The sequence below is a fragment of the Parasteatoda tepidariorum genome, chromosome 6, assembly GCF_043381705.1.
Source record: "Parasteatoda tepidariorum isolate YZ-2023 chromosome 6, CAS_Ptep_4.0, whole genome shotgun sequence".
In the NCBI taxonomy this organism is placed as follows: Eukaryota; Metazoa; Arthropoda; class Arachnida; order Araneae; family Theridiidae; genus Parasteatoda; species Parasteatoda tepidariorum.
The window spans coordinates 89,109,056-89,136,246 of NC_092209.1; the positions used below are offsets into that span (position 1 = coordinate 89,109,056).

Sequence of the window (27,191 nt, forward strand, 5' to 3'; positions counted from 1 at the left end):
ATGCATCACTTTGAAACCAATCTTCTAAATTTTCTTCATAAGGAATTTCGAAACCTTAGATTTCTTTTGCTTGTTCGAGAATACTGTTATCATATTTTTCTTGAACATCTGAAAAGGATTGTTCATCAAGCGGTATCATCTTTCTCCACGATCGTGATAACGTAGACGATTTTCCATATCATCCATAACGTAGACGATTTGTTCCATATACTGCAATCCAATAACGAATATTGCTTTCCAAAAATTTGGTAGTGTTATAACTTCATGAATCAAATTTTTTTAATCTTGAAAATGTTTCTCTTTATAATTTTTGTGTGACTCCGGAATGAGCACGGATAATCCGCAAACCGGATAATCCGGGCACGGATAATCGAGAGTGTACTGTATATATACTGTTCTATGCTATACATTAAGGTTTTTTTTAAATATTTTTTGTTAACAGAAAGCGCTTCTGTTACTTTAAATTAATTACGTATGCTTTTGCTACTATTAAAAATATCTTTCAGAAAGGTATTAGTACTAGAGAGAATTGTCACATATAGCTCGAAAAAAGTGTGCCACAGGGGTCAAAACTGTTCTCTAACTTTTGTTAATGGTTGACCGAATCAGAAATGGTTGATTCTGTCCATTTTATAATCTGGTATTTTAAAATTAGCTATATACACATACTAATATCTATCTTAATCTTCTTTTTTTAACAATTTAGATCTTTCAGCAGTTCAGCCTCAAGCAATGGCTCCAAATTTTGTCACTGAAGTACCTTTTAGTGCTGCATTTCCTGTGGTTCAACAAGCTGATACGGGAGGTAACCTATGTTGTCCACCAATTCGTTTATAAATTTCTTTTTTTAGCAGTATGTTTATAATATTTTGTTCAATAAGTAATAATCTTTCTTTTCAATTTAGTTACAATGGTTTTCTTTTTTGAAAATAGTAACTGAATTATTTTTTACATGATTTGTTTCACATATTTTGAAACGTTGGCATAATAAATTGGCAGCATGTGATGGGTGGAGCATCTTGACTCTTAGACTTAGAGGTTGGGCAGCTCCAAAAATCAGGACACATCGACTAGAGGTCTATTGTACCCATATCCCTAAATCATGATTAACAAAAAAGCCTTATAGCTGAAATGTCAGCAAACACCAAACAGGAACGTCTTGCAGCTCACAGGCCTTCATGCAATGTTGCCCTAAATGCTCAAGTGAGCAGAATAGACCTCACAATCACAAAGTATATGTCATGAAGTCTCCTCTTCAAGATGACAACCTCTTCAAGATGACAACCTCAACAAAGAGGATTAGATTTAATGCCCATTACGTATAGGTGTTTCCTGAGGGTGCAGTGTCCAGTGAGAAGACCAATGATCTTCCTCAAACTGTTCCTCTTTAGCTTAACCCACTGACGGTTCTGCACGTAAAAAGTCGCATTTTAACCTGCAGTCTTCTCTGCATAGCAAAACCGGTTTTCCCATGTTAACTGATAGGGGAACTGTGTGTAGGGGAGAAACATTCTCCCAATTTTGCCCATTTCCTTAACCGCCAGTGGGTTAAGGAGCTCTTCAGCTTGTCTCTGACCATCCGAGTTACACTATTGCTTATAAGCAATTTTGCCGTAGAGCTTGAATATAGATGCCCTGAATGATGTGGGAGAAATTCTCAAGGCTGGTTCAGGGCCCCAGAAAATCACACTAAAGCCAGCAAGTACTGTTTCATTAGCCAGCTCAATTCCAAGAATGCCTATACGTCCTGGTATTCAATGTAGGTATACCTTGTTATGAGTAGAGAGGTCACAGAGGACCGAGAAGCACTCCCACACTAATGACTCTTGACTGTTTCATTTAAGTAAATATTTGCTTTAACTTTTGTTGATATTTTGTGTCAAGAAAGAAATTCTAACAGTTCCGTTACCCTGCGTGCATTTTTAGGAGACATGGAGATGCAGTCCTCAAAACTGGTTTTAATTTAGATTTGGAACCAAGTTGTGACAAATATTTACAATTTCGGCTGTAAGTTTGGTTTACAGTCTACTTTGCTACATCACAAAATGAAAAACTAGCCAGTTGTCTATTGAGTTACAAGTTGAATAATATAGATATAGTGTGCAAAAAAAAATTATGCCAATATTAGCTTTTACCTAAGATTAACATACCAAGATACTTTGCTAATTAATTTCAGTTAGTGCAAAAAATAATTTTAAGTTATACTTCTTTTTTTTTTTTTGCTAGATTTTCTCTTTAAATTTTGTACATCATCTTTGGGACTCATTTTTGTTCAAATTAAAACAATTTAAAACTCATTTACCTAATAAATATTTCAAGCGAAAAAAATAATATCAAATAATTATTTTTTATTATTGTTTAATCGTGATGTATGCAGATTTTGCTTTTAATATATTTAAAAAAAAAAAATTTTTGCTACTTTTTTTTGGAAAATTTCCCGTTAATTTTTATTTTGGGAAGATGAGTTTTATAAATGAGAAGTTAAAATGTTTGCAATTACATCTGAGAAGTATAATGTGAAAATATAAAGGTAAAGTGTAAGATCCTACTTCTCTCTTGTTAAAAATATGAAGACTACAGTTTCCAGTTTTTATATGCACCCTCCTCTTCTCTTGAATCAAGTGCCGAAATTCGGTTCCATTAAAATAAATAAAAATGAGTGTCCATTTGAAAATCTTTTCATCTGATGTCATTAGTTAAACAGGTTTGCCACTCTGCAGAGAAAACCTGGAAAATACAAGGAATTTAAAAATCAGCTAAAATGCAGGGAATTTTAAAATTTTCCTTACAAAGTGGGAATTTTATTTCTTATTTTTTTCTTCTAAAAATTGCAGACCTCTCAAAGTAATCTATGGTATATTTAAAGATGATATTTCAGCTATATTATATTATATTATTTCATTTATTATAGCATTATTTGTTTTATCTTGAGCTGTTTCTTAATTCTCCAAGTTTTTCCAGCAACTAAAACTAGCATCTTTCCTAATATAGTTTTACAAAAGCGAAGTGAATGTGTGTTTCCTCTTAAAGTATTGTGTATATAATATGAGCAGGGAAAACACAGTTTTTTTTTTTTTTTTTTACAGATATCCGTGGCAACCTGTTAAATGATCATCTGCCCTAATTATCATATGTAAGAGAGTCATATGCTTAGGTTTTGAATCTTTTTATAGGTTTTGATGCATTTGGGGATGTGTTACAGCCTCAGGCAACCAGTAGTCCCGTTCCCCCCGAAGAGTGTGATCCAAAGTCGTCTCCCACATCTACAGCAGGGGGAAGACTCATATCATCGGACTTAGATTCAAGCCTTCAAACTCTAGTCCAAAATCTAGACATCAATGGACCAAAGAAACCTCCTGCCAAGTAAGTTTTTTTATTTTAAATATCTTACGAAGTTTATCTTGAAATATTGCTCTGTTTGAAAATCCTCCTCAATTCTGTTTCAAATGCTTAACAGGGTTGCTACTCCACAGGGAATTTAAAAGTCACCGGAATAATGCAATAACAGGAAAAATGCAGGGAATTTCGAGTTTTTCTTTAGAAATTGGGAAAATACAGGGATTTTTGTTTCTTATTTTCGTCTTTTAAAAAGTGGTAACTTCTCCAAGTGCGATCTATGAGATATTTAAGGATATTTCAGCTATAATAAACTATTTCATTTACTATAGCATTATTTGTTTTAAGTAAGTTCAGCTGTTCCTTTTTTCTCTTAAGTTTTGTCAGCAATTATAACTAGTGTAGTTAGCCCTATACAGCTCACACGAGAGTGCAGTGATTGTGTTTTTCCTCTTAATATATTGTGCATAATATGTACGGGGAAAACGCAGAGAATTTTTTTGCAGATTTGAGTGGCAATCCTATTTAATCTCACCCGATAATTGTAATTTTTTTTTCTTTTACATGGTGCGTAGCATTTTTAAAAACTGCTTTAACATGCTTATTTTCTACTTCCGTTTTTTAAAAACCCTTAAAGGTGCTTTTTTCATGGGGTGTTTTTTAAAAGTGCTTAATTTTCCCTTTTCTAAAATGATTTTTTTTTTACCATGTCGATTTTCACCACGTATTATGCAAAAGCGTGCTTTTCAGATTGTTCTATTCAAAGTTTTCACAATGCATTTCTGTAGCGTATGAAAGCGCCAAACATTTTGCATTTTTGATGAAATACTTGTGAGTTTGCATGTACGTCTACTGAGCTGTGTTTGGTGAGATTATTGCACTCTCATGTGCAACTCTGCTGCATTGTGCAAGATATTTTCAATTTCAGGCTTCATTTTCCACTCTCTAATATTGAACTGAAAAATCTCTTGATCATTTTATAATGGCTAGTATAATCAAGAAAAGAGTTTTTTATTTTTTTGTCAGAAACTAGTTATTTTATCATGATCACGTAAAGTCTTAGAAAATTAAAATTTGAATTTTGTTAACATATATAGTACTTAAAAATATTTTTTGAGTGCTTAAAAAGTACTTAAAATGTGCTTATTTTTCGTTGAAAGATTTGGCTATGCACCCTGTTTTAGTATCCTGTTATATATTAAAATTTCCCTGAATCAGTAAAACAGTATTAAAAGCTAACTAAAACCTCTTTCATAATTTGAGACTATTTTGAAATAAATAAAATGTTCAGTTTTCTAATTATATATATGTTCTTGTATAGATATTTTAAAGAAGTTTAACAGGCATTAAAGTTATAGTAATAACTGACTGCCCTCACTGACAAAATGTGCATATTTTGTTTTTTAAGCTAATCAGTTTGTTACTAAATTTATGCAACTACTTGTAATTCATTCTATTTTTAATATTTTTTAAAATATATATGGTTTTTTCTTTTAACTAAAATTTCAATTCCAAGTTCAGTATCTAAATTGACCTCTAATACAAAGCTCACATCGGTCAACTTACATAGGTTTCTATGTATTTGCCTTCTTTTTTTTATCGAAAATTTAAATCTTCAGGGTGTTAAATCTTCAGGTATACTGCAAAAAACCTGGAAAAATCAGGGAATTTTAAAGAAAAGTTGGAAATTTTTTCTCAGATAATTTTTTTAATTCCACTAATTTAAATTATTTACTAATTTTCTTAATTTAAATTATTTCATCCATTCTACCCACTTTTTTTAGACGGAAATATATTGCCAAACAGTTGAAATATCATCAACTTAGCGATACTTTGTTTGCATCAAAATTTGCTCTATTACAGCTCTGTTAAACTAGAATGTCACATAAAATCTTCCACGGTTGCTAAATGAATGTAGAAACCTTTTACTGCTATGAGACTGTGCAATTTAGGAAAGAGGCAGGATTTAGCGGAGGTAGAAGGAGGGATTAGGATATTTGCTTCTGTTTTTAAATTCTGTCCGTGGGCTGAATCCATTTATGGCTCAAGTATGTTCCGATGCTTTGGTGGTAATTTTTTTCTATTTTGACGAAATGATTCAAAATGTTTTTGTATTTTTAACTTTAGAAAATTCCCCAAAAATTAGCTGGTTATAATTTAAGAATAATAGATTTTATATTGCATTCTTTTTCTGAAAGTTTTTGTACTCTCATTCAAAGAAATTTGTTAATTATTTTTTCTCAGGAAACCAACCAATCACACATTTTTTTTACAATCGCTAACAGCAATGTTTGTCGACAAATTGTTACAATTGTTGCATTAATGCTAATTTTTCTATTTCATTTTAACTTTTTATAGCCTATTTTAATTTTTAAAAAAAGGGTTTTTTAAGAACTAAGTATATATTAATATTTAATTTTACTGTTTTGTTGGTAAATATTTGATTTGTATAGTTATGTTGGCAAATAGTTGAATAATATTTGTTAGTAAATATTTTATTTGTATAGTTAAATTTGAATTGTATAGTTATCATAATATTGAAAGTTCGTGAATGTTGCTTGCTTTTCAGAGATGATATTTCCAAAACTATTCCTCCTTTTACCCTAAAAAGCTGACAAAGACTAAGGAATGTATAGGAAGTATATTAAATGATGTATAAACATAAAATGTAATTTTTTTTATTCATATGTGTTTAGTACAAAGAAGGAAATCGAAACTTAAGAGTTTTAATTCTGCACTGTGCAAGAGTCTAGTTGTTAAAACAAAAACAACTAACTATACTAAACTAAAAAACTATGTGTTTAGATTGGAATTCTTTAAATATTTTAATTTCATATAAGAAAAAAAAGTATAAAATTTAATGAATTTTATCTTTTTCTTTTCTATAGATTAAACAACAAAAAGTTAGACAATTTTACATTTATGACATTTATTTTTGGATACTGAATCTCTTAAAATAATAATGCTAATTCAAAAAAAAAAAAACATTATTTAAAAACTTCACTTGAGATATTGGTTTAAAGAAAATATGATCAATTAATTTTTTAAAAAGCACTGTTAAGATAAAATACAGTTTACAGTACAGCTTTATATTGAAATATAAATCCAGTGATTCACAAAAGTGTTGGTACACTTATGACTTTAAATGAAATAAGACTATTCATTAATTAAAATGAATATTTCAGAATGGGTATTTATTAATAAAAAAATATGTTCTATTCTTATCAAAACTGCATGGAATATTTTAAAAACAAGGCAAAAGTTTATTTGTAAGAAATCAATCATCAAAAAGTAACAATCACTTTATCGCACAAAAGTTATCGTACACTTTAAAAAAATCTCTGCCTATTAGTAAATATTCTAATTAGTAATATATTAGTAGAGTTTCCTGTCACATCTAGAATAGCTTTATTAAGTTCGTAAATAAATGTAGCTAGTTTTTTTTTTCTTTTTTTGTCTGATCAAATTTGAGCAGAATATTTTTTATAAAATTAGAAACTTTTTCTACTCTCAATTGTAAATTTATGAATTTTTCCACAAATTTTATAATTTTAATCTCTGATATGAAGTCCTTCTTTTAAGCATTTTATCGCATATTACACATTTATAGCATTTTATTGCATATTGCAATAGGACACAATATAATAATTTAACAATATTCATTACTGATTTACCTCTTATGATGACAAATAATCAACTATTGTTTTATTATGACCATGAGGCGTTTTTAAATGACAAAAGAAAATATTACGGTGAATCAAAAATTTAAATATAATTTTGCGGTCTCAAATTTGATACTAAATTGCAAATAGATATATAAAAAATTTAATGAAAAATAATTAAAGAAAAAAATTAAAGCAACAGATGATAATTTTAATTCTGAAATCAGAAAACATTTCATTTTTGTTACTATTTGATTATTGATATCTTAAAAATAAACTTTTGCTTTGTTTTTAAAATATTCCATGCAGTTTTGCTTAAGATTAGATTATACATCTTATTATCTGAAATATTCATTTTAAATAATGAATTTTTATTGCCTATTTCAATAACAGTTACAGGGTCCTTAAAAACTGCTTAATTTTTATTTTGGAAAATAAGGGCCCTTAAAAGTACTTAATTTTGGTTCAAGGTTTGTAAAAGTCCTTAATTTTTTAGCATCACTATGGTTGATAGGAATAATTTTTCAGTTCAATTTTTTCAATTTCAATGAATAATTGAAAATGGAACACAGATTGGTTTCATATGTTAACTTTTATAATCTGAATGCCGTAAACTTTTAAAAATCTGAAAATGTTTTTAAGAAAAACCAACCCCGGTTTGCAAAAATTGTCTGGTAGTTCTTAGGCGAGCCCTGTTAATTAATATAATTATATTAGTTCTTACATTATAATAAAATTGTGTTTTATGTTTTTTTTTATTTATAGATTTTTTTAGGACAGTAAATAATTTTCACTATCACTGAGGGCATACTCGATGATAAACAATCATACTATTTTTAAAATCCTTAATTTTTCAAAAAAGTTCTTAATTTTTTCAAAAAAAAGTCCTTAAAAGTGCTTAATTTTTGCTTTGTTGAAAGAGTGGGAACCCTGAGTTATAAGTGAACGAAAAGCCTAAAAATTAATCTTGTACCAAAACATTTAAAAATAAATAGAAAGTCTTGCAAAATTGTCAAAAAAAAATTTTTTTTTCTAGATATGTTAAAAAAATAAGATTTTAAATAAAATATTTTGTAACTTAGACACTTATTTTGTACACATCCTGTGTGGTATTGCTTTTCTGGTGTTTTGTTAGTTTTATATATATGTGGTATTGCTTTTATGATGTTTTGTTACTTTTATCTTTGCTGCACTGCTCTGCACTGCTATAATTACTTTAAAGTTTTAGTTTCTCTTTCATAAGTTTTCACCTACCCTTAAATAATTCAGCCAAAAATAAAAGAAATAGCAAGTATAGCCCTACTTATTTTGTGATGGTGGTAGCAGCCAATAAGAGTTGAGTAGGCTTTGGGGGCTTGGTTAGACGAGGTGAGAGAAAAGGCAGGGGCACACATGGTTTTGGAGAGCTGAGGTTAAGATACAAAAGATGAGGATCCTCAACAGCTAAGTTATATTATAAAATTTTCTATCACCCCCATAATTATTATTTTTTATTAATTAGCAGTGCAGCTTCATATTGTATAATTTCATGTTAAATTTTTATGCATTATTAATTGGATTGAATGCCTTCCTGGAACAAAATTTGTAACTCTAAATATCTTAGTTGATCTATATTAAATAAATAATTTTAACACCTTGCAAATAGTGATCATTCTAATTATCTTGTTCTCTTACTTAAGAGTATATTATTTTTAATTGTTTATTTCATTTTTATTCTTATCAAAAATATCTGTGGTGATGTTCATCACCGCACACATTAAGATAAGAATAAAAATGAAATAACAATATTTAATATCTGATGCTGAAAAAAATACATAAAAATTGATAGGTATTTTTTAAAATGAGGAATAGTTTGTAACATTTTATGATTTTCAACTTTTTCGTTTTATAATATATTTTATGTTTTCTAATGTTATGTTTGTAACATGTTATGTCGATATATTGAACCATTTTGTTTTGCATTTGAAATTTGTTACTGAAAACTTTTCCCTCTATTTTGTTTTGGAAATAAGACTGCAAAATTATCGGTGTAGGTGTCTATAATCAACTAAAAATATCCTAAGTTTAGATTTAGAAAACTTATTAATTTGAAAGAGAATCACTGTACTTTGGGTAAACTAGACCACTTTCTTTAGATCTGAATTCTTTTTAATTTCTCTTTAATTCTTCTTTTTAGTTTTTAAATTTCTCTGAAAAAAAATTTTATGTTGACCTCTGATGCCCAAATCTTCTATGCTTAATGCTTGCATATATTATGTTAAATATATTTTTGTACAAATTTTATTAAATTATTTATAATTAATGTAGATAATTAAATTGCAAATTCTTTTGCCAAAACTTATATTTTGGTTATTATAATTAAAAATATTTAAAGAATATCATTTTATTTCAAAATTTAGAACTGGTGGTCATCAGTGGGGTTCTCCAAAAATTTCTTCTAGAACTGGTGGTGTGAACTGGAGTCCAAATACACCTGTGTCAAACTATGTTGGTGTGCCACAGAATGTACCGCCTGTGGTAAGAACGATATTTTTATAAAAATTGATTTTAATATCTTTTCAAAGTTGCTTAAATTTTTTATTTAAAAAAAAAAAATAACAAACTTGTATTTGGCCCTCCATGTTACCTTACTTGTAAGGCATGAATTTATACTTAAAAAAGCGTATATCAAGTTTAATTAAGTTTGCATAAGTGCAATTTCAAGAATGATAATTATAGCATGTTTCTTTGTAAAAATGTAATATTATATTAACTTGCATATTGTATGACTTTAAAAAAAGTGTTTATAAAATTTTGTTCGATTTGTTAAGATGTTTGTGCAAAGCTGCCTCTTCAAATTTCAGAAACATTTTTCACTTTTGTCCTCAGAGAAAGCTATTTCTTTTATTTTCTAACAGTTATTGATATGACCTCTCTTCAGAACTCCTGAGGACTGAAATTAGTCTTGAGAAAATGCAAGAGACCAGAATTCCATAGGACAATTAATATCTTTCCAATTTGATTTCTGAATTTATCAAGAAAAAAATTATTTCTTCCTTAAAAAATTAAACATACCTGCCAAGTCTACTGTATTTTATCACTATCTCCTGTTAGCCCATATATTCTCAAATTTCTCTGTATTTGTTTAAGGAATTAAAGAAAAAAAAATTTGTGATAAACTATCCACTGATGGCAAAAATAATTGTCTTATTACTCAACAGATGGTGCTATTGCGAGTACTGTAGTATGCTGAATGTTAATAGTTTAAGAAGAGGCCGGGATAGTCTGGGTGGTTGGGCACTGGGCCCATGTCCTAGAGTATGTGGGTTCGATCCCAAGCCGACCGAAGACTCCCAGTGTAGTGAACGGTGACTGATGCACGTTAAATCTGTCCTCCATGTTCCCATAACAAATCAATACCTCTGGGGGTACTGATCCAGGAGTTTCCTTGTCTTCTGGATTGGTTCAAAATTACAAGGCTACGGAGTTGAAAATTAGTAGTTTTAAACCCAAAAAATCGGGTCAACTGTTTAATGACGGATATGAATAGTTTAAGTAGGGGCCGGGATAGCATGTTTGATTAGGCATTAAACTCTTGTTTGTGAGAACTGGAGTTCGAATTCTGCCGGCCAAAGAACCCCGTCTAATAAACTATGACGGATGCACGTTAAATCAGTCGGGTCACAAAGTACTCCGAGTTCCCATAACAAATCATTCCGGACTGGGATCAAAATTACAAGGATACAGAGATGAACATTGGCAATTGTAAATTCAGAATTGGGTCAGCTGTTCAAATAAAATAGTTTAAGTAATTATAAATAATTGTTTTAAAATCCTTTTTAGATTAAGATTTATATGCATATTTTTTACTTTGCTAAATGTAAGTGCTCTTATATTATTTCTAAATTTAAATTTTTACTTTTTGACTTACATGATTATGCATCATGTATCAAAACTTTACTCTAAGCCTAAAAAATGTAGCTAGTAAAATCTCCGTTATTTTATTTCTCCAATGTGGACAGATATGAACAAATTTTTTTTGGTTAAAAATAATTTGAAATAATGTTACTTTTTAATGAAAATATTATTTGTCGTAATTGCAAAATAATAAAATAATAATGTGACACCACAATGAAAGAATTGGAAGGATAATACTTCCTATGTCTTCCGTGTTCCATCTGCTTCAGTTCCCCCCCCCCAATATAATANCCCCCCCCCCCCATTTTTTGGAAATGCTCAAATTGGAGATTATTTTTTTAAAAAAGAAAATTTATAGAGTTAGGAATAAAAATTTATGATATGTAGAGATATCAATGGCTCCAAGAAAAAATTATTGTATTTTGTTGTATTGTATTATTGTATGTTTCTTTTTTGGCTTTATTTTTTAATGGCTTTTATTTTTGTTTTGTTTGCTGTAAAAAATATCTATAAATATTTTTAAGAAAAAATAAACAAGTCATTGTTATAATATGTTGACCATTCTAATGTAAGGATACGTTAAAAGTTTAGGGTTATATTATCAAATTCGAAACACATTTATTGGAGTAACAAACTGGATTATGTGAACATGAATAAATATTTCTTAATTATTCTTTTATATTTAAATGTAAGCCAATTTCTTATTCACACCCATTTTGAATATACGTGTAAACTAAGTTCTCTAGCAAAGTTTGTCACCTTAAAGTAGTGAAGTAGTTACTACAATTCAAAATTAGTTTGTAGTCAGTTCATTTTTTTAAAAAAATAGTTGTAGTTAACTACATTTGTAGCAAGTTGTAGTTGTAAATTCTGTGTAGTTGTTGTGAACTACAAAAATAATGTGGTTTTTCAAACTACTGGCTGAAACTCATGCTAATCATACATTGGTGAATCTGATTAATTTAAACTTAGAGTTCATTTTAAAATTTGAAATATATTATGTCAGAATATTTTGTCTCAATTCTCAGGGGTCTGTTTAAAAGAAATTTGGGTCCGTAAATGGATGCTTCACAAAATAATTTATCTTTTAATCAGACCCTTCACAAGAGACACTAAAAAGCATTTGCATATTATTGTAAATGGGCGGGAAAAATTGGCTGATGCTGAGTGTTTTGTTAATCATGTTTTTCTGCTTTAATTCTAAGGCTAAGTTTGATCTCATTTCATTTATATTAGGTCCCTTAACCTCTTCAAAGTCAAAAAAATTTATAAATTCCAAATGTAGTATTCTAAGAAAATATTTCTACTTCTATAAACATTGTGTGTACATTCTTATTGATATTAAAGGATATTTTTTTGTTAATAAATAATTGAGCAATATATTATTCATAAAATTTATTGATAAAATATTATGTAAATAAAAATTAACTTATATCATTTTTTTAAAAAAACTATTATAAATTTAAGAATTGTTTAAATTTACTTAATGTGTAACACATTAAGAGTGATACATAACTAAGTTATGTTATTTAAAATATGTCTGTTGAAATTATTAAAAATTTGAGTGATTTTGTTTCCATTAATAATCCGAAATGAATATTCTGTGTTGTGCAGTATAGGCTAAATACCAAATATTTGTATGTTGCATCTCTAATTTAGTAGCAGCAATAGCTGTTTATATTTGAAAATTATTTTTTTTTAATTATAATTTTACAGTGTTGAGCATAATCTTGTGTCCATTTACAATTTAAAAGCTCCTTGAAAAGGTTTTTTACAGTAACAGGACCCAATTTCCACAAATTCACAAAACAGGACCGTAGTTGAAAGAATGTGACTTAACGCTTATTTTATATTCACAAATCACAAGTAATTTTTTCACAATTTTACAAAAACAGAACCTTTCACAAAATTTCTGGACAGACCCTGATTCTGGTATAATATTTTAAATTATAATTTTTATCCAAAAAGATAAAGATTGTTTATTTAAATATTGTTTCTCAATTCCATCATACTTTCACTGCTGGGTTAAAATTACCAGCTTATAAATGTTTGCAAAATGTAATTTGTTTGTGATAAGCCTAAATGGAATGAACGAATGAATGGCTTTTTTTCCTTCTAGGCTGCTGTTGGGCAAGGAATGGTTGGAATGGTCAATGTTCCAGTTTATGGCTATCCTCAAACAGTAATACCTACTATGATACCTGCTCAATCCTTCAGGGTAACCAATACAGTTACATCTCTAAGTGATTTTAGGAAAAACTTTAAAAAGTTATTCCAAATTGGTTTTTCAGAAATTGTTTTATTTAACAAAAAATTTGACAAAAAAGCCCATTTATTAATTTTAGAATGCCGCTACTGGAAAAGCTGTTCTTTAGATTAGAACTATGTGTTAACAAATTGTTTAAAACTTCCTAGATTTTTTTTCCCTAAAAGTTTTAAATAATAAAAAACAGTCATTTGAAAAAATTATTTTTTTTTCTATGTAAAATTATTATATGTTGCTGTTTTTAGCATTTTGAATAAATGACTCTTAATTTTTATTGTCATTTTATTTGCATGTAGCATTCTACTTGATTTATAAAATTAGAGCTGATTTCATTTGTTTATAATATCACATTATCCTTTTTTTATTGTTATCCCTGTTATTTTTTTTATTGTAATCCCTGCTATAGTCCTTTTTTATTGATTAGTATTGTAATACAAATCAATTGATTTGTCTTATAACCAGTCATAAAGACTTTGGTTATATCTTATTTTATGTTCTTATTTTATGTCTTGCCAAAAGTTGCTGTTATAAAATAATCAAACCAAAGACTAAAATTTTGTTTAATAATATTTTTATCACTAATGGGATATATTGTCCCACTGCTAAGTATGATTGAGATAATTGTATGATCGGGGCAATATATATCTCTCAAAATAAAATTTCTAAATCTGATACTAAATACGTACAATTACTACTTAATTAGAACAAACATAACTATTTTACACAATATATAGCCAAAAATATAGTTGTTACCTGAAAATTTAGAAAATATGTAAATAAAAAGAGATTAACTGGTGTACTCGCAAACAAAAACCCGCTATTTTGAATATCAGAGTATTTTCCTAGTACCTTTAGTCATATTTTTATTCCCTAATGCCTAAAGAACCCTGAAAACATAAAAACCCATGCAAAATTGCTATCTGTTTATCCATTAGGGAATAAAGTTTAATCTTTGGGACATATATATAACGTCATTGCCGAATGGAAGGATTAAAACAGGTCTTAGGCCGGGAAGGAGGGTACAAAATTTATTTTTTGACGTAACTCTACCTTTTCAGTAAAGTATAAATTTAGGTCTTTAGTTTGGCCAGAAAATTTTAAATTTTGAAAATCGTTCAAGCCAAAAGGAGGTGAAAAATAATGCTCTTGAAAAATTTAAACTATTTCCTAATATGAATTACAATTAAGGCAGTTATTAATATACAATTTCAAAGCTGAACCTTAAATGAATTTTTGAAAATTTCTAACTTTCCATTCGTCATTTAATTTAGTATCTAGAGTTTGTTTTTCGAAATGCTTGAGCCAGGATGTGAATTGAACACCAATGCCAGGCTCAAAGATTAGTATGTCTGGTTTATCCTATACATTTTGATCCATACTTAAATTTTTTAAATTATCATTTAATTCATTTTTAGAATTATCTATATTGCTTTTAGCATTTTCATCCATATTAAATTTTTCATTTTTGCTGCTCAGTAAGAGCATTCAAATAATGTAAATAAATTTCAATGATTTAATATTCATTTAGAAATAAATTAAATCTCACAGTTGCTTATTTACCGTTACCTTACGATAAATACTAAAACCAAATTTAAATTTTTCATAAATATTCAATTCATCATATATTATAACACATAATTTAATTAAAGGGAAACTAAATATCCTATAACATTTTTAGGCTAGTCAAATTAAATCAATTTTTACTTTGCAAGATTTTCCCTGACTTATAACCAAGGAGCACAACTTTTCATACACACACTTTCATGACTGCTCTGTCTAATAATTAATAAATAAATTTTGTACCCTCCTTCCCAGCCTGAGACCTGTTTTAATCCTTCCACTCGGCAACGACGTTATATATGTATCCTATTCTGGTTAAGATATCTTTGGCTTTTCGATTACTTTGCCTTATTTTTAAGAGTTTAAAGGATTTATGTAAAATGCCTTTTATGCAATACTTGCCTGCTGTTAGGATGCTGTAACATTATTGCATTTTCTATTTAATTTCAAAAACATTAATTCGTATCTTCGCTTAATTATTGGATATTAAGTACGTATCAAGCCTTAAAAGTGATTTATATTTTCAGATGCAAACTGTGTGGCAGACAACGGCCCCCCAACCCACAGCTTTTGTGATCCAACAACCGGGAATGCCCCCCCAGCCTGTGCAGGTTATCTATGGAACACCTTCTCCACAGCATACTGTGATACAAGGTACACCCACAGCTGGTTCTGTGGCCGGTCACAATCCTTCAAATGATCCTTTTGGAGTCTTGTGAAAGTAAGTTTTAGTATTTAACTTTGAAAAGTATTTTTAGGGCTATTTTAATTAATTAAATCAATTTTTTTTTCTCCACTAGAAAAATCTTTAAAATCAATAAAAACTTTTTTTTTTTTTAAAATCTATTCCTCTTTAATTGTCATTTCCTCATTCATTTTTTTTAAAAATTGAATGAAAAAAAATTTGTATGAATGATGTTGTATAAAAAAAAATAATAAATTGTGAAATTATGTATATATTATTGTAAGTGTAGGTTTAAAAATTATTTTCAGAAATGCATCATTCCTTGCTTAAAAACCTCTTTCTTACTGAAATGTCAATCTTCCTTTTCATTTGTTTTTTTAAAAAAATGTCACAAAGCATATTTATTATGAATACATGTTTTATGTAAAGATTAGAGGCCGTGGAAATGTGTATATATTATTGTAGGTTTAAAAATGAATAATTTTACTAACATTGTAAACCGACATTATCCATCATTTTCATAGATATGCTTCAACTTTCTGTTCACACTACGTGTTTATGATTGATTTATAAAAAACATATATGGTTATGGGGTGTATAGCAATTGATTTTTCATAGATTCATGTATTGAAGTCAAGCCAACTGTGTGTTTTTTAGTCATGAATTTCTACTTAATACAAAATTTAGTTTCACTTCCTTGAGTAATAGATGAGGTGTTAGAAGTTGTGGCTTTTGCTCTAAAATATTACTCTAATCTTATTTACATTTTACAGATAAGGTTCAAAATTACAAGGTTATAAAATATGGAGCCCAATATCTACTGTATTAATTGACTGGTTCAGTAGTGGTCATGCATGTAATATTACTGTCAAACAGAATTTTAAAAAATTCGAAATTTCATCATTGATCCATCATTTAAGCAACAAAGGATTCATTGTTCGTCACTGTGTTGGCTAACCTTAGTCTAGGCAGATCCAATATCAATATCTATCCTTTACAAATACTTTTACTCCATTTATTTACAGCTGGATAATCACTATAAACAGCCATTATTTGATAATTTTCTTCATTATGTTCGGTTTTTGGCCCTAAAATTATACTTTGTGGCTTGTTTTGTTCAGGATGCATCCTTTTCAGTGGAATCTTACATTCACTTTAAATGCTTTCATGCAAACTGTTAAATCAGTCATATGAAATTAGCAATATCCTCTTCTGCACGGTGACTCTATTACTGCAGTATTTTTGGCAAATTGCTTCTCATATAAACAAACTTTATTTAAAAATTGGCGATTGAGTAAAATGCTATTTCAACTTTAAAGGAAAAAATTCCTTTTTTTTTAATTTGAATGATAAAGAGTCAGCTGCATTAATTTTTATCTTCAGTTTTAGATAACTCTTTGTAAAAGAGTTTAATCTTTATGGTAAAATTATATGGGTGCACAACCTGTGGCCCCTGTGCCACATACAGTCCTTCAACTGACGATGTGTGGCCCGCACGAACTTCTGAACGCAATAAAAATATTTCTTTTAATTTAGTTTTTGTTTAAACATTTTAAATTTTCTTTAATTAAAATATTTAATTTAATATAACATATAGCTGTATAAAATGCGTATATTTTTTGCCCTTTCATTCTGTAAGCTTCTTTTGGTTAGAATTTATGTATTGAAGAAAAGGTATCAGTTTTTTTAGTTTTGAATAAATTCAAATAATTAAAAGTATTTCATTATCTGCAAATATGTTATTAAGTTTTCTGATAAAAATATTTAGTGCTTTAGAACACTAATGTTTACATAAAAATTATCATACTTGCCACTAACATAACTATATATGCGTGTGGCTCTTCGTTAATCGACCTGGTGTGCAAATGGCCCTTAACTCAAAAAGGTTGTGCACCCCTAGGTAAAAATTACTTTTGGACTGAAAAATTGGTGTTAAATTATTTTTCTTTTATTTCAGAAATAATACTAGTCTTAAGTACAGATGAATGTTTACTACTGGTTCATAAAAAGTAAAAGCAAAATTGGAGCTAACTTCGAGGAAATAAAAAGTCAGCCTCCAGTTAAAATATAGTTCAGCAAGAGCATTGCTGCCTTTATATATATATATTTTGTTTTTGTTTTTTTTTCTCTTTGTTATGTAAAGTGTTGAAATGTGTACTTAAAACAGTTCATCTGAGTACATCAATGCATAATTTATTTTCAAACTAACAGCAAATTAGCTCATAAAAATAAAAGTTTTTGAAGGAAGACAATGAAGTGTGTCTGTGGGGATTAAGTTTTGGCGATGTTTCCTCACTCTGTGTATATATGTGTGTGTGTTTTTATATAAATATGAAAGATCATCATTAAATAATAAGAGGTGTTAAGACTTAGAGCCTTATATCTAGAGAGTGCAATGCAATGTGTCAGACCACAAAGAAAGTTACATGGCATTAAAAAATTTTGCAAAAATATTCTAGGTTTCAAAAATATCAAAGGGCACATACAGTTTAAAAGTAAAAATGTTAGTTTTAGTGCAAAAACAGTGCTTTTAAAGTTTCTTTGCGTAAGTGAAAACTCTACTGAATTTTGAAAGGTTCTTTTATTTATTTTTTTGTATATTTTTAAAAATTCCCTAAAAGTAAAAGAGTTTCTAAAAAAAATCCCTATTTATTACCCCCTCTAACTTAATGTGAGTAATATGCACTTCTTAATAATGAACAGAAATTTTATAAAATTTGCTATTATTTTTATTGAAATGTGCTTATCATTAAGACACAAAAGAAAGTTTCTTGCATGAAAAATATTTTATTTAAGAAATAAAATAGTGTGTATATGGACCACTAGCCAAATCAAGGGATAAATCATTTAGTTAAATGCTAGTTTTTTTAGGACATTTGTTTCATTTTTATTTTGTTTAAAGAACTTTTATCTACCATAAAAAGATATGAAACAAATGGAATAATTATACATTAACAAAAAGTCTTAATTTTTTCAATAACAGTTTCAAGTATAAAAACTAGTTAGTTTGAAAATTTCTCAACAGAAAGTGTTTACTCCAATTTAATTACTAATATTTTGATGTCTTCAGAACCCTTGAGAAGAGCAGAAAAATAAAATTAGTGAAAAATGTACATCAAAATGATAATAAAAAAATATATGCAGCTTTGGCCGAAGATGGGTTGAACTTAAACAAAATAAAAAGAATGCTATTTCATTCATTCAGTCCATTTAATGTCAGTAGCGAACAGACAATATGGCAATCAATTTAAGTTTGTAGATTTTTTATGTATAACATATTTTGTGTCATAGTTTTCTTTATAGATTTAAAAATTAAGTGTGGAATTTTCTGAAAACTGTACATTAGTTAGTGTAAGATTTCTACCATTTTGTGAAATCTTCATGGTTTGTTCCCCTTCCTCTATTTAAACCTATAAATTGATTTAAAAGTCACTGATGATTATTTCGTGATTTTAGAAATTATTACAGGGTGCAAAGCTTTTTTAAAAAGTGCCCTGAAGGTGCTTATTTTTGAATTACATTTTCTGAAAGCCCTTAAAGGTGCTTTTTTTATTTGGGGTTTGTAAAAAGTGCTTAGTTTTCTATCTTTTAAAAATAGATTTTTTTTTCTATACTGTGTCGTTTGTCATTCTAAACTACAAAAAATGCATGATTTTCACAATTTTCTCTGCAATATTTATCAGAAACTAGTTATTTTATCATGATTATGTGGAACTTGTGAAAATGCTTTTGGAATTTTATTAATTTTATATTCATAAATTAAGAACTTTAAACGATAGATGAAAAAAATTTTATTACTGCACAAATCCTAACTATTATTATTATTTTTTTTTTTTTTTTTTGAAAGGGATTGAAAATATTTTTTGNTTTTGAGTGCTTAAAAAGTACTTAAAAGGTGCTTATTTTTTGTTGAAAAATCTGGCTGCGCACCCTGTATTATGTTTCCCCCTATGGTCTGAAATTGGTGTCTGCTTTATTATATTTTGTCTAACATCTCTAGAGTAACAGTCTTAATCACATCCCTTTATTTATTACCAAGATGTCTATTTATATGTATATATAAATAAACATCTATAATCTCACAAATGCATTTTTAACCTGTATTCATTTAGTTATTGTGTGAAAACAAAATTATTTTTTATTGTTTGCTGTTTTGTTTTGAAGTGAGAATTTTTATATATATATCTATTAAGCTTAGTTACAGTACTTAAATTTATTTTCAACACTGAATCCCTACATGTTATTACAAAAAAGATTCACAAATGTAAAACATTCTCCCCGTTCTCTGAATCTGGGTACATAATTATTGGCTCCTAAAAGAATCGAAAAAGATTGTGTTGAAATAGTAACCTAATTTTAGTGAATTTATAATATTATACATGAGCAATATAAATTCAATAAAATTAGGAACATTTTTAATGAATTTATGTACTATGCCCCTGACCATCTACCTAGACATCTTTACTCTAGGTTGTTAATTTTGGTGCCCTAACAAACTCCTAAACCCAAGACCAGAAATTGGCTCCTCCTCGTAAAAGTCCTCTTACCTCATTTTCTTGAAATTTAGGTTAAATTATTTTATTTTCCCTTTTTAGTGTTTTCTATTTGTTAAACTTTTGATGATGGAATTGGGTTCTTCCAGTGTAATGTCTTTTAACAGAAAAAGTGGAATATAAAGGTTTTTCTCTAAAGGGTTGGAGTAAATATCCCTTAATAAGTTTTACGATTTTGTATCGGCAACTTAATGCTGTACATCAGTCTCTCTCTTTTATTTTATATGTATATACACTTTCCTTTTTGCTTGACTATTTTAACTGAAAAAAGCCGTATTGACTGTTTTTGTTAAAAGAAAATGTTCTCTGCAAAATTTTTTTGAAATTCTAAAGTAACTCTTGTTCTTCATTGACTGTTAATCTCATCCCATGTTTACATTTAAAAAAAAAAATTACAACACACCTTGATTTCTTTTTCTTTGTATAAAACAAAATTTATGTTTCTATTTTTTTTTTTTTTTTTAAATTCTGTGTTTTCCTTCTAGGGTTAATAATGACTGATTAATATTGTTAAAGGAAAATGTTCTCAAAAAAACTGTTGAAATTCTAAAATAATTCTTGTTCCGTTCTATTTCTTGCATGTTTGTGAAAATTACTAGACATCATTTTCTATTTACACCCTTAATTCAGCAGAAGAGTGGCTTCTCTGTTGTTGCTTTCATGTGGAGTTTCCTTTTTTGTATTGTTATGGCACCAAAATTCACATTTTAGAAATATTGGTTTGGATTTATGGTGTTAAAGAAGATGAAGAGATGTTTAAATATTACGTCATGTTTTTGGACTCCTATCTTGTCAACAAAAATAAGCAAATCTCACCCCATGTTTACATTAAAAAAATTGCAACACACCTTGATTTTTTTGTTTTGTTTTGTGTAAAACGCCATTTATGTTTCTATTAATTTTTTTAAATTCTGTGTTTTCTTTCTTGGGTTAATCTTGGAAACTCCTAAAAAAAAAATTTGAAAAGATTTTTAAAATAATATGATTTTAGTATTGTAAATAAACATTGCTCTTAACTCTCCCTTCTTTTTCTTGGGCACTACAGCCTATGACAGGCCAAGGCCGTCCTAATAAATTTTTGCCATCTTGATCTATTTACCTCTCCCTTTGTTAGCAAATCATTAACCCCATTAAGAGGATGCCTTACCACGGGTGAAACTTTTTGTCGCTAATACTCTTTCACCTCCATTACAAATTAAAAATTTTAACAAATAAATAAAAAGTGAGTTCAGTCAAACCTAGAATAAGTCATTAAGTTTCTGTTGCTGAAAAAAATAATGTTCAAGTTATCAAAATGCAAACAGAATATTGGAAGAGAACTTTTCCATTGTGTAATCCTAAGTTATCGTCTCGTCATTTATTTTCACTTTAATATTTTAAAATTTTCTTTTTAGTATTTGAAACTTCATGCCTTACTCTAGGTTTGTCTGAACTCATTTTTTCTATACCTTCAATTTAAAATTAGTTATGGAAGCAGAAATGATGGTGCTCTAAAAAAATAAGAATTTTTCACTACCTGTCGGAATTTATTTATCCTCTTATTTATCGTTTTTAATTTATTTATCGTTGTATTAATTATCGTCTCATAATTTATTGTCTTTTTAATATTTTAAAATTTCCTTCCTGTTATATAAAACTTCATAGGTTGCTCTAGGTTTATCTGAACTCATTTTTTCTATACTTTCAATTTTAAATTAGTTATGGAGGGATGTGAAAACGAATTTGGAATGAAAAGTTTCTCCCGTAGTATGGCGTCCTCGTTAGTGCTTATGTAATTTTTGAACGTCCTGTACAAAGAGGATACTTACTTCTTTATATTAACCTATCAATAAATAGGTTAAGTTAATCATCCATAAACGGGCAATAAAAGCTTTGTTCTTATAGTGTCACTAATATGAGATTTTGTTTTGTATCATTAGTTCCTGTATCAAAAAAGGTTAATTCTAATAAACTGTAAGCTAGTTTTGGTTTTTAAGCATCTGAGAAATTACTTCAGAATTCTTCTGTTCCACATTAAACATGGAACAAAAATGAATTATATTTTCGCAGTTAATTGTACAGTTAGTGTTTGTTTCCTGTATTTTTATGAAGCTTATTGTTCTCGTAGTATATTTTCCACATGTACCAACCGAGTCCTTGAAATTTTCTAAGTAATTCATAATTTTAAATATCTAAAATTAGTTAAAAATAAGCTTAATTTGTAGTTGTTGCCCTCCACATTCAAATTGTCCTCATGTTCGGTGAAAAATGAACTAGGCAGCCAGTGCCACACAAAATTAGTTTAATTTAATGGAGTGTTCTTCTATCTCTCTAACAATGTTTTTCAAATTTGTGTTCTTTTTTTTTACCTAACTATAACCCTCGTGCTAGTGACAAGTGAATATTATTATTTTTATTTGTTACCTTTTAATGTTTAATCTCTTTTAACACTATTTAGTTTTTACCTTTCACCACAGAGCTTAATTCTTCATACACAGAGTAAAGTTATCTATTATTATACAAATTGAAACTCTTGAATATTTCTGAAGACTTAACATACCAAAAAATGTTTTAGAAAGAATGAGCCTCCTTTCATCAGGCTGTAATAAACTGATGAAAACAAGTTTTTTCTTGAAATGCCCTAATAAATATTATTGAATAATGATATTACTCTATAATTATTAACACTAAACATACCAACACTACCTATTTCTACCATAGCCGGTCAAATGACCGAACTATATGTTTCTTGATTGAATGTATGAAATATGGATGTTAGGAAGGAAATAAACTAAAAAAACTTCATTATAATTAAACAAAATTGTATATTGCCAATTTTTATGTATTACAAACACAAAGAATAAGAATTTTTAATTCATTGCTCAATGCATTTTTTACATATGCAGGGTGTTTCCCTTGTGCATTTTCCGCAAACATATTGCTTATTTCTTCTAATTATTATTATTTCTATAATTCTTGAAATTATTCTTATAATCATAAGAATTATCATTAATATTATTCCTTCTAAGAACTTGTGCCAGCTTGATCGTTTCTACATTTTTCTGTGTAAACACTAACAGTTAGTTAAAAATGAAGTAAAGCTATCAGAATAAAATATAAGCTACTGACCAAACCATTTAGTTTTTGTCACTTTTTCTTACACAAAAATGCCCATCTAAAATTTTAGGTACTTTTCTTGAAATTTGATGTCACAGTTATTCTGATTGAGCTAACTACACAGCAGTCTTTGCAGAAATGTGCAACTCATCGAATGCAATACATTGAACACTCATTTCATCGAAATTTCTGATCCGATAACCTCATAAAGCAATAAATTGTTCTCCCGGTCAAATGACCGGCAGTGGTAGAAATAGGTATACGACAGATATTATTCTAAACAAACCAAATACAAAAAACAAAAAAATAAATATGTAACATTAACTGTATATAATTGTTGGAAAAATTCATGAAGTCAGATGTGCAAAAACAATAAGATGATAATCACATTTTCGATGCAAAAGTTCTTAAACGGTCATTTGACCGTTTATGATATGTTTAGTGTTAAGAAATCTTGATCTTGGAATCACTTTTTTGTTGCAAGACAGGAGAGCAATATTTAATGTAATGCTCAGCACACTTCATCTGTTTCAGAGGTGGTTTGTATTTTGAGAAAACTAACGGCTGTGAAACAACAAGAATGATGGTTCATTAGTTGTTATGTTAGTTTTTAAATAGCAGTGTTATGGATTTCTATTGTGTTTAGCACATTCCATATAGAGGTTAACATAATGTATAGAAGTTACATGATGATTCTAAAAAAACTGTCATTTCATGTTTCTGCTTTTGTTGATATTACACAATGAAAATAAAAACTATTATTTATTCTATTAACAAGTGTTTCTATTTTAATAATATAAAGTTTTTATTATTTCTCTTTTAAGGTCTTAAGATAAAACTGGAAGACGTTGTGACATAACACTTTAAAACTGAAATAAAAATCTGTTTGATTCGATTATTATTTATTAAAAATATTTTTTTACTAAAAACAATTTAGAAATATAAAATATATCTTTTATCTTAATGTATCAAATAATACCTATTTTGTTCTTAATTTTTTTTTAATTGATATCTTTTAATTTAACGAGAAGCTTATATCTCTCTAAAGAGTTAAATACAAAATTTCCTGATTTATCTTTACTTATTACTTTAGATTTGCATAATCAAATTCAAATCTATTTTCATTGTGCATAACGTTATTAAAAAGTGCTTAAAGCTGCTTATTTTCATTTTTTTAAAAGCTCAAAAGGTGCTTTTTTTCATTGCGTGTTAACACAAAAAGTGTTCAATTTTCCCTTTTCGAAAATGAGATACTTTTCTTCTTTACCATGTCTATTTTCGTCATGTATTATGCAAAAGCGTGGTTTTCACATTGTTCTATTTAACTTTTTCACAATTTTCACAACCACAATCCATTTCGGCCTATTGTCTGTCCAATAGCGTATGAAAGCAGCTATCATTTTACATGTTTTATGAAATACTTGTGTGTCTACTAACCAGAGTTCTTGGAGATTCTAACACTCTCGTGTGCAACTCTACTGCATTTTGCAAGATATTCTCTATTTCAGGCCTCATTTTCCACACTCTGAAATCGAACCGAAAAGTCTCTCGATCTTTTTATGCTGGCTAATATAATCGAGATAAAAGTTCTTTGTCAGAAACTGGTTATTTTATTGTGATCATGTTAAGTCTTTGAAAATTATTTTGCATTTTTTTAATGTATCTAGTGCTTAAAAGGTGCTTATTTTTTGTTGAAATATTTTGTTGCTACGCTCTGAATATTTCAAAAATTCGAAAAAAAATTTATTGCATTTTTCGAATCTTTGTACCTTTATTTCTCGGTACCTAACTTCATTTGGAAGTTATACCGGAAAATAGAGAGTCGTCGCTAAGCAGCCATAAAACCGAACCGAATTAGGATCGGCGAATTTTTTTTTTTTTTTTTTTTTTTTTTTTTTTTTTTTTANCATCCATTCTGTTGACTGTATATAGAAACTTACTGTAGGCATTTCATTTATCGACCATTATATATATGAAATTAAACGTTTTCCCTTACCATAAGTCAAAACTTTAATCGCGTTTTTCTCAAAACGCTGTTTTTTGACCTGGCGTAACGTTTTTCTCATAGTTAAGCTGTTCTTTATTTTAAATTCCGTAGAAATATATTCTTTAGAAAGTAGCATAGGATTTTTTTTATATTCCGATTTTATATTAGGATTTTAATGAAAAACTTAACTTTAAGTTGTCACCATTTTGGTAATTTTGCGAATATCAAAAAACCACTATGCAACTTTTTAGATAATGTCTTGGAGGCCAGTGAGGTGCTACTTTTGATGACCAGCCACACACTGAGCTGCCACCAACTTATTTTTTATTATTTTGTAAAAGAAAAAAAATTTACAACAGGCTTAAATTGTGGCTAAATAACATTTTAAAAAAAACAAGGAGTCTCTGCATTGTCTCTATTACTTATAAAAATTTCAAGAAAAACATTAATATTTTACCACTTTAGGGTGTGGTCCCCCCTTAAAAACAATAATTGAAATACAAGAAAATGTTTTACTTATCAGCTTTCACAATCGTGTTTGTTTACTTCGGTACTTATCCGTTATAGTGACCATGCGTTGGCGGCTGTTTTGTTTTTAGAAATATGGGTCCTTAAAAACAAAAACTGCTGAGTTTTAACGTTGCTATGCATTGTCAAAAGATAATGATTTTTAACACAGCATCGCGATTCGACTAATTAATGTTATTTTTTCATTCATTACTATTTTCGGTACCCAAATAAAGTATATCAGCTCTCACATATTCAATTATTATCGTTGTGTTTAATTAATAGCTTTTATTATATTTTTTGATATGTTATCGATTTTGATCACGATGTATATTATCGTATTCGATTCGTATTGTTACCATTGACAATCTTGATATTGTTACACCTATGTGCGCTGCGCATCATTGATGTTCTGACTTGACTCTATCACTAATAATACCCACTTTGATGCTAAAAGCAAAATAAACTGAAAGAAGTCATTTTTCTAGAATTAAGCTGCAAGACAAGAAGTAACAAATTATTTACAAACTAGAAAATAGTATTTGAAACAAGTAGTGGAAGGAATTGATATTCGCAAATGAAATAAAAATTGAAACAGGTGTAGAAATAAATGGGGGACGCATCAACAATAATGTCATGTTTGGAAAGGAGTGCGAAATCGCGCATCAAAGTCAGATCTCTATTTAATGAAGTCGTTATATCCCGATAAGCGTTATATAAATAAGTTCGTTATATGGAAAATTCGTTAGATAGACAATCACCTTTTGAAATACCTAAACAACACAAAAAAGTTTTAAATTCATAAACACTAGAATAACAATGAGGAACCTGCATGCTTTTTTTTTGTGTTTTAAAATGAAACGTCATGCCTTTTTATAAAGATAGACACCAATTTCAGACCGGTGCAATAACTAGTTATTTTGTTATTAATAGTTAAGCATCACTGGCTGCGGTCAGTGTGCGGGTGGGTGACCACTTGGATCATCCTGCGTAGGGACCGAGGGTGTGCGGTATTGGTCCTCGTTAAACTGTTCTACCGTAAAGTGCTCGACTTCGCGTGCAGGTCGTCGGGCTACCGAAGCGGGGGTGCCATCCCCTCTGCAGAGGATCAAAATTGTGATGGCATGTCTTCGGATCATCCTCATGGATGTTTCCCAGACCGTCGCCAATAGCCCATTGTGCAGCTCTAGTGCGACGTAAATGAACTACAACAACAACATTAATAGTTAAAATCGCTCGATTAGCCCCGCCCCCTAAATCGCGCCTAGTTTTTCCATCCGCTCTGATGACGTCAATATATAATACAGCCACGACTCCCATCATGTTTTGAAACGGCGAAAGCATATGCTGCGCTGAGTATAAATTCTTAAAAGTGGCTCCAAACTAAAGCTACAAGTGTTGCATTGTACCATGTGCAATAGTTTTAAGTTAAACACGCCAAATAAATTATTTTTTAGTGTACCAAAGGAGAAAAAATACAAATTTGGGGCAAAGCTATCAGATGCGATGAAGAAAGAAAAAAAAAGAACTCGAAAATTGTTTGCAAAATCTGCATTATACTATTGTTAAGACAATTTTACAGTAACTAACTTATTTATAATTTAATTTTATAAGATTATTTTTCTGATTGATAAGCTTCTCT

At 28.8% G+C, this 27,191-nt stretch overlaps 1 protein-coding gene across 12 annotated transcripts in view; it reads left to right on the top strand.

Moving 5' to 3' along the window:
• Positions 1–23,832, top strand: part of LOC107446727 (phosphatidylinositol-binding clathrin assembly protein LAP) — a gene marked incomplete at its 5' end in the record, with an annotated part of 43,645 nt that extends 19,813 nt beyond the window's left edge. For 10 of the 12 annotated variants that reach the window (XM_071182829.1, XM_071182830.1, XM_071182832.1 and 7 more), the window contains 6 exon segments: positions 707–805; positions 3,174–3,363; positions 9,398–9,515; positions 13,015–13,113; positions 15,249–15,442; positions 17,364–23,832. In XM_071182829.1, coding sequence (XP_071038930.1) covers positions 707–805; positions 3,174–3,363; positions 9,398–9,515; positions 13,015–13,113; positions 15,249–15,440 — 698 coding nt within the window. 12 annotated transcript variants of the gene reach the window in all.
• Positions 23,833–27,191: the final 3,359 nt, after the last annotated feature.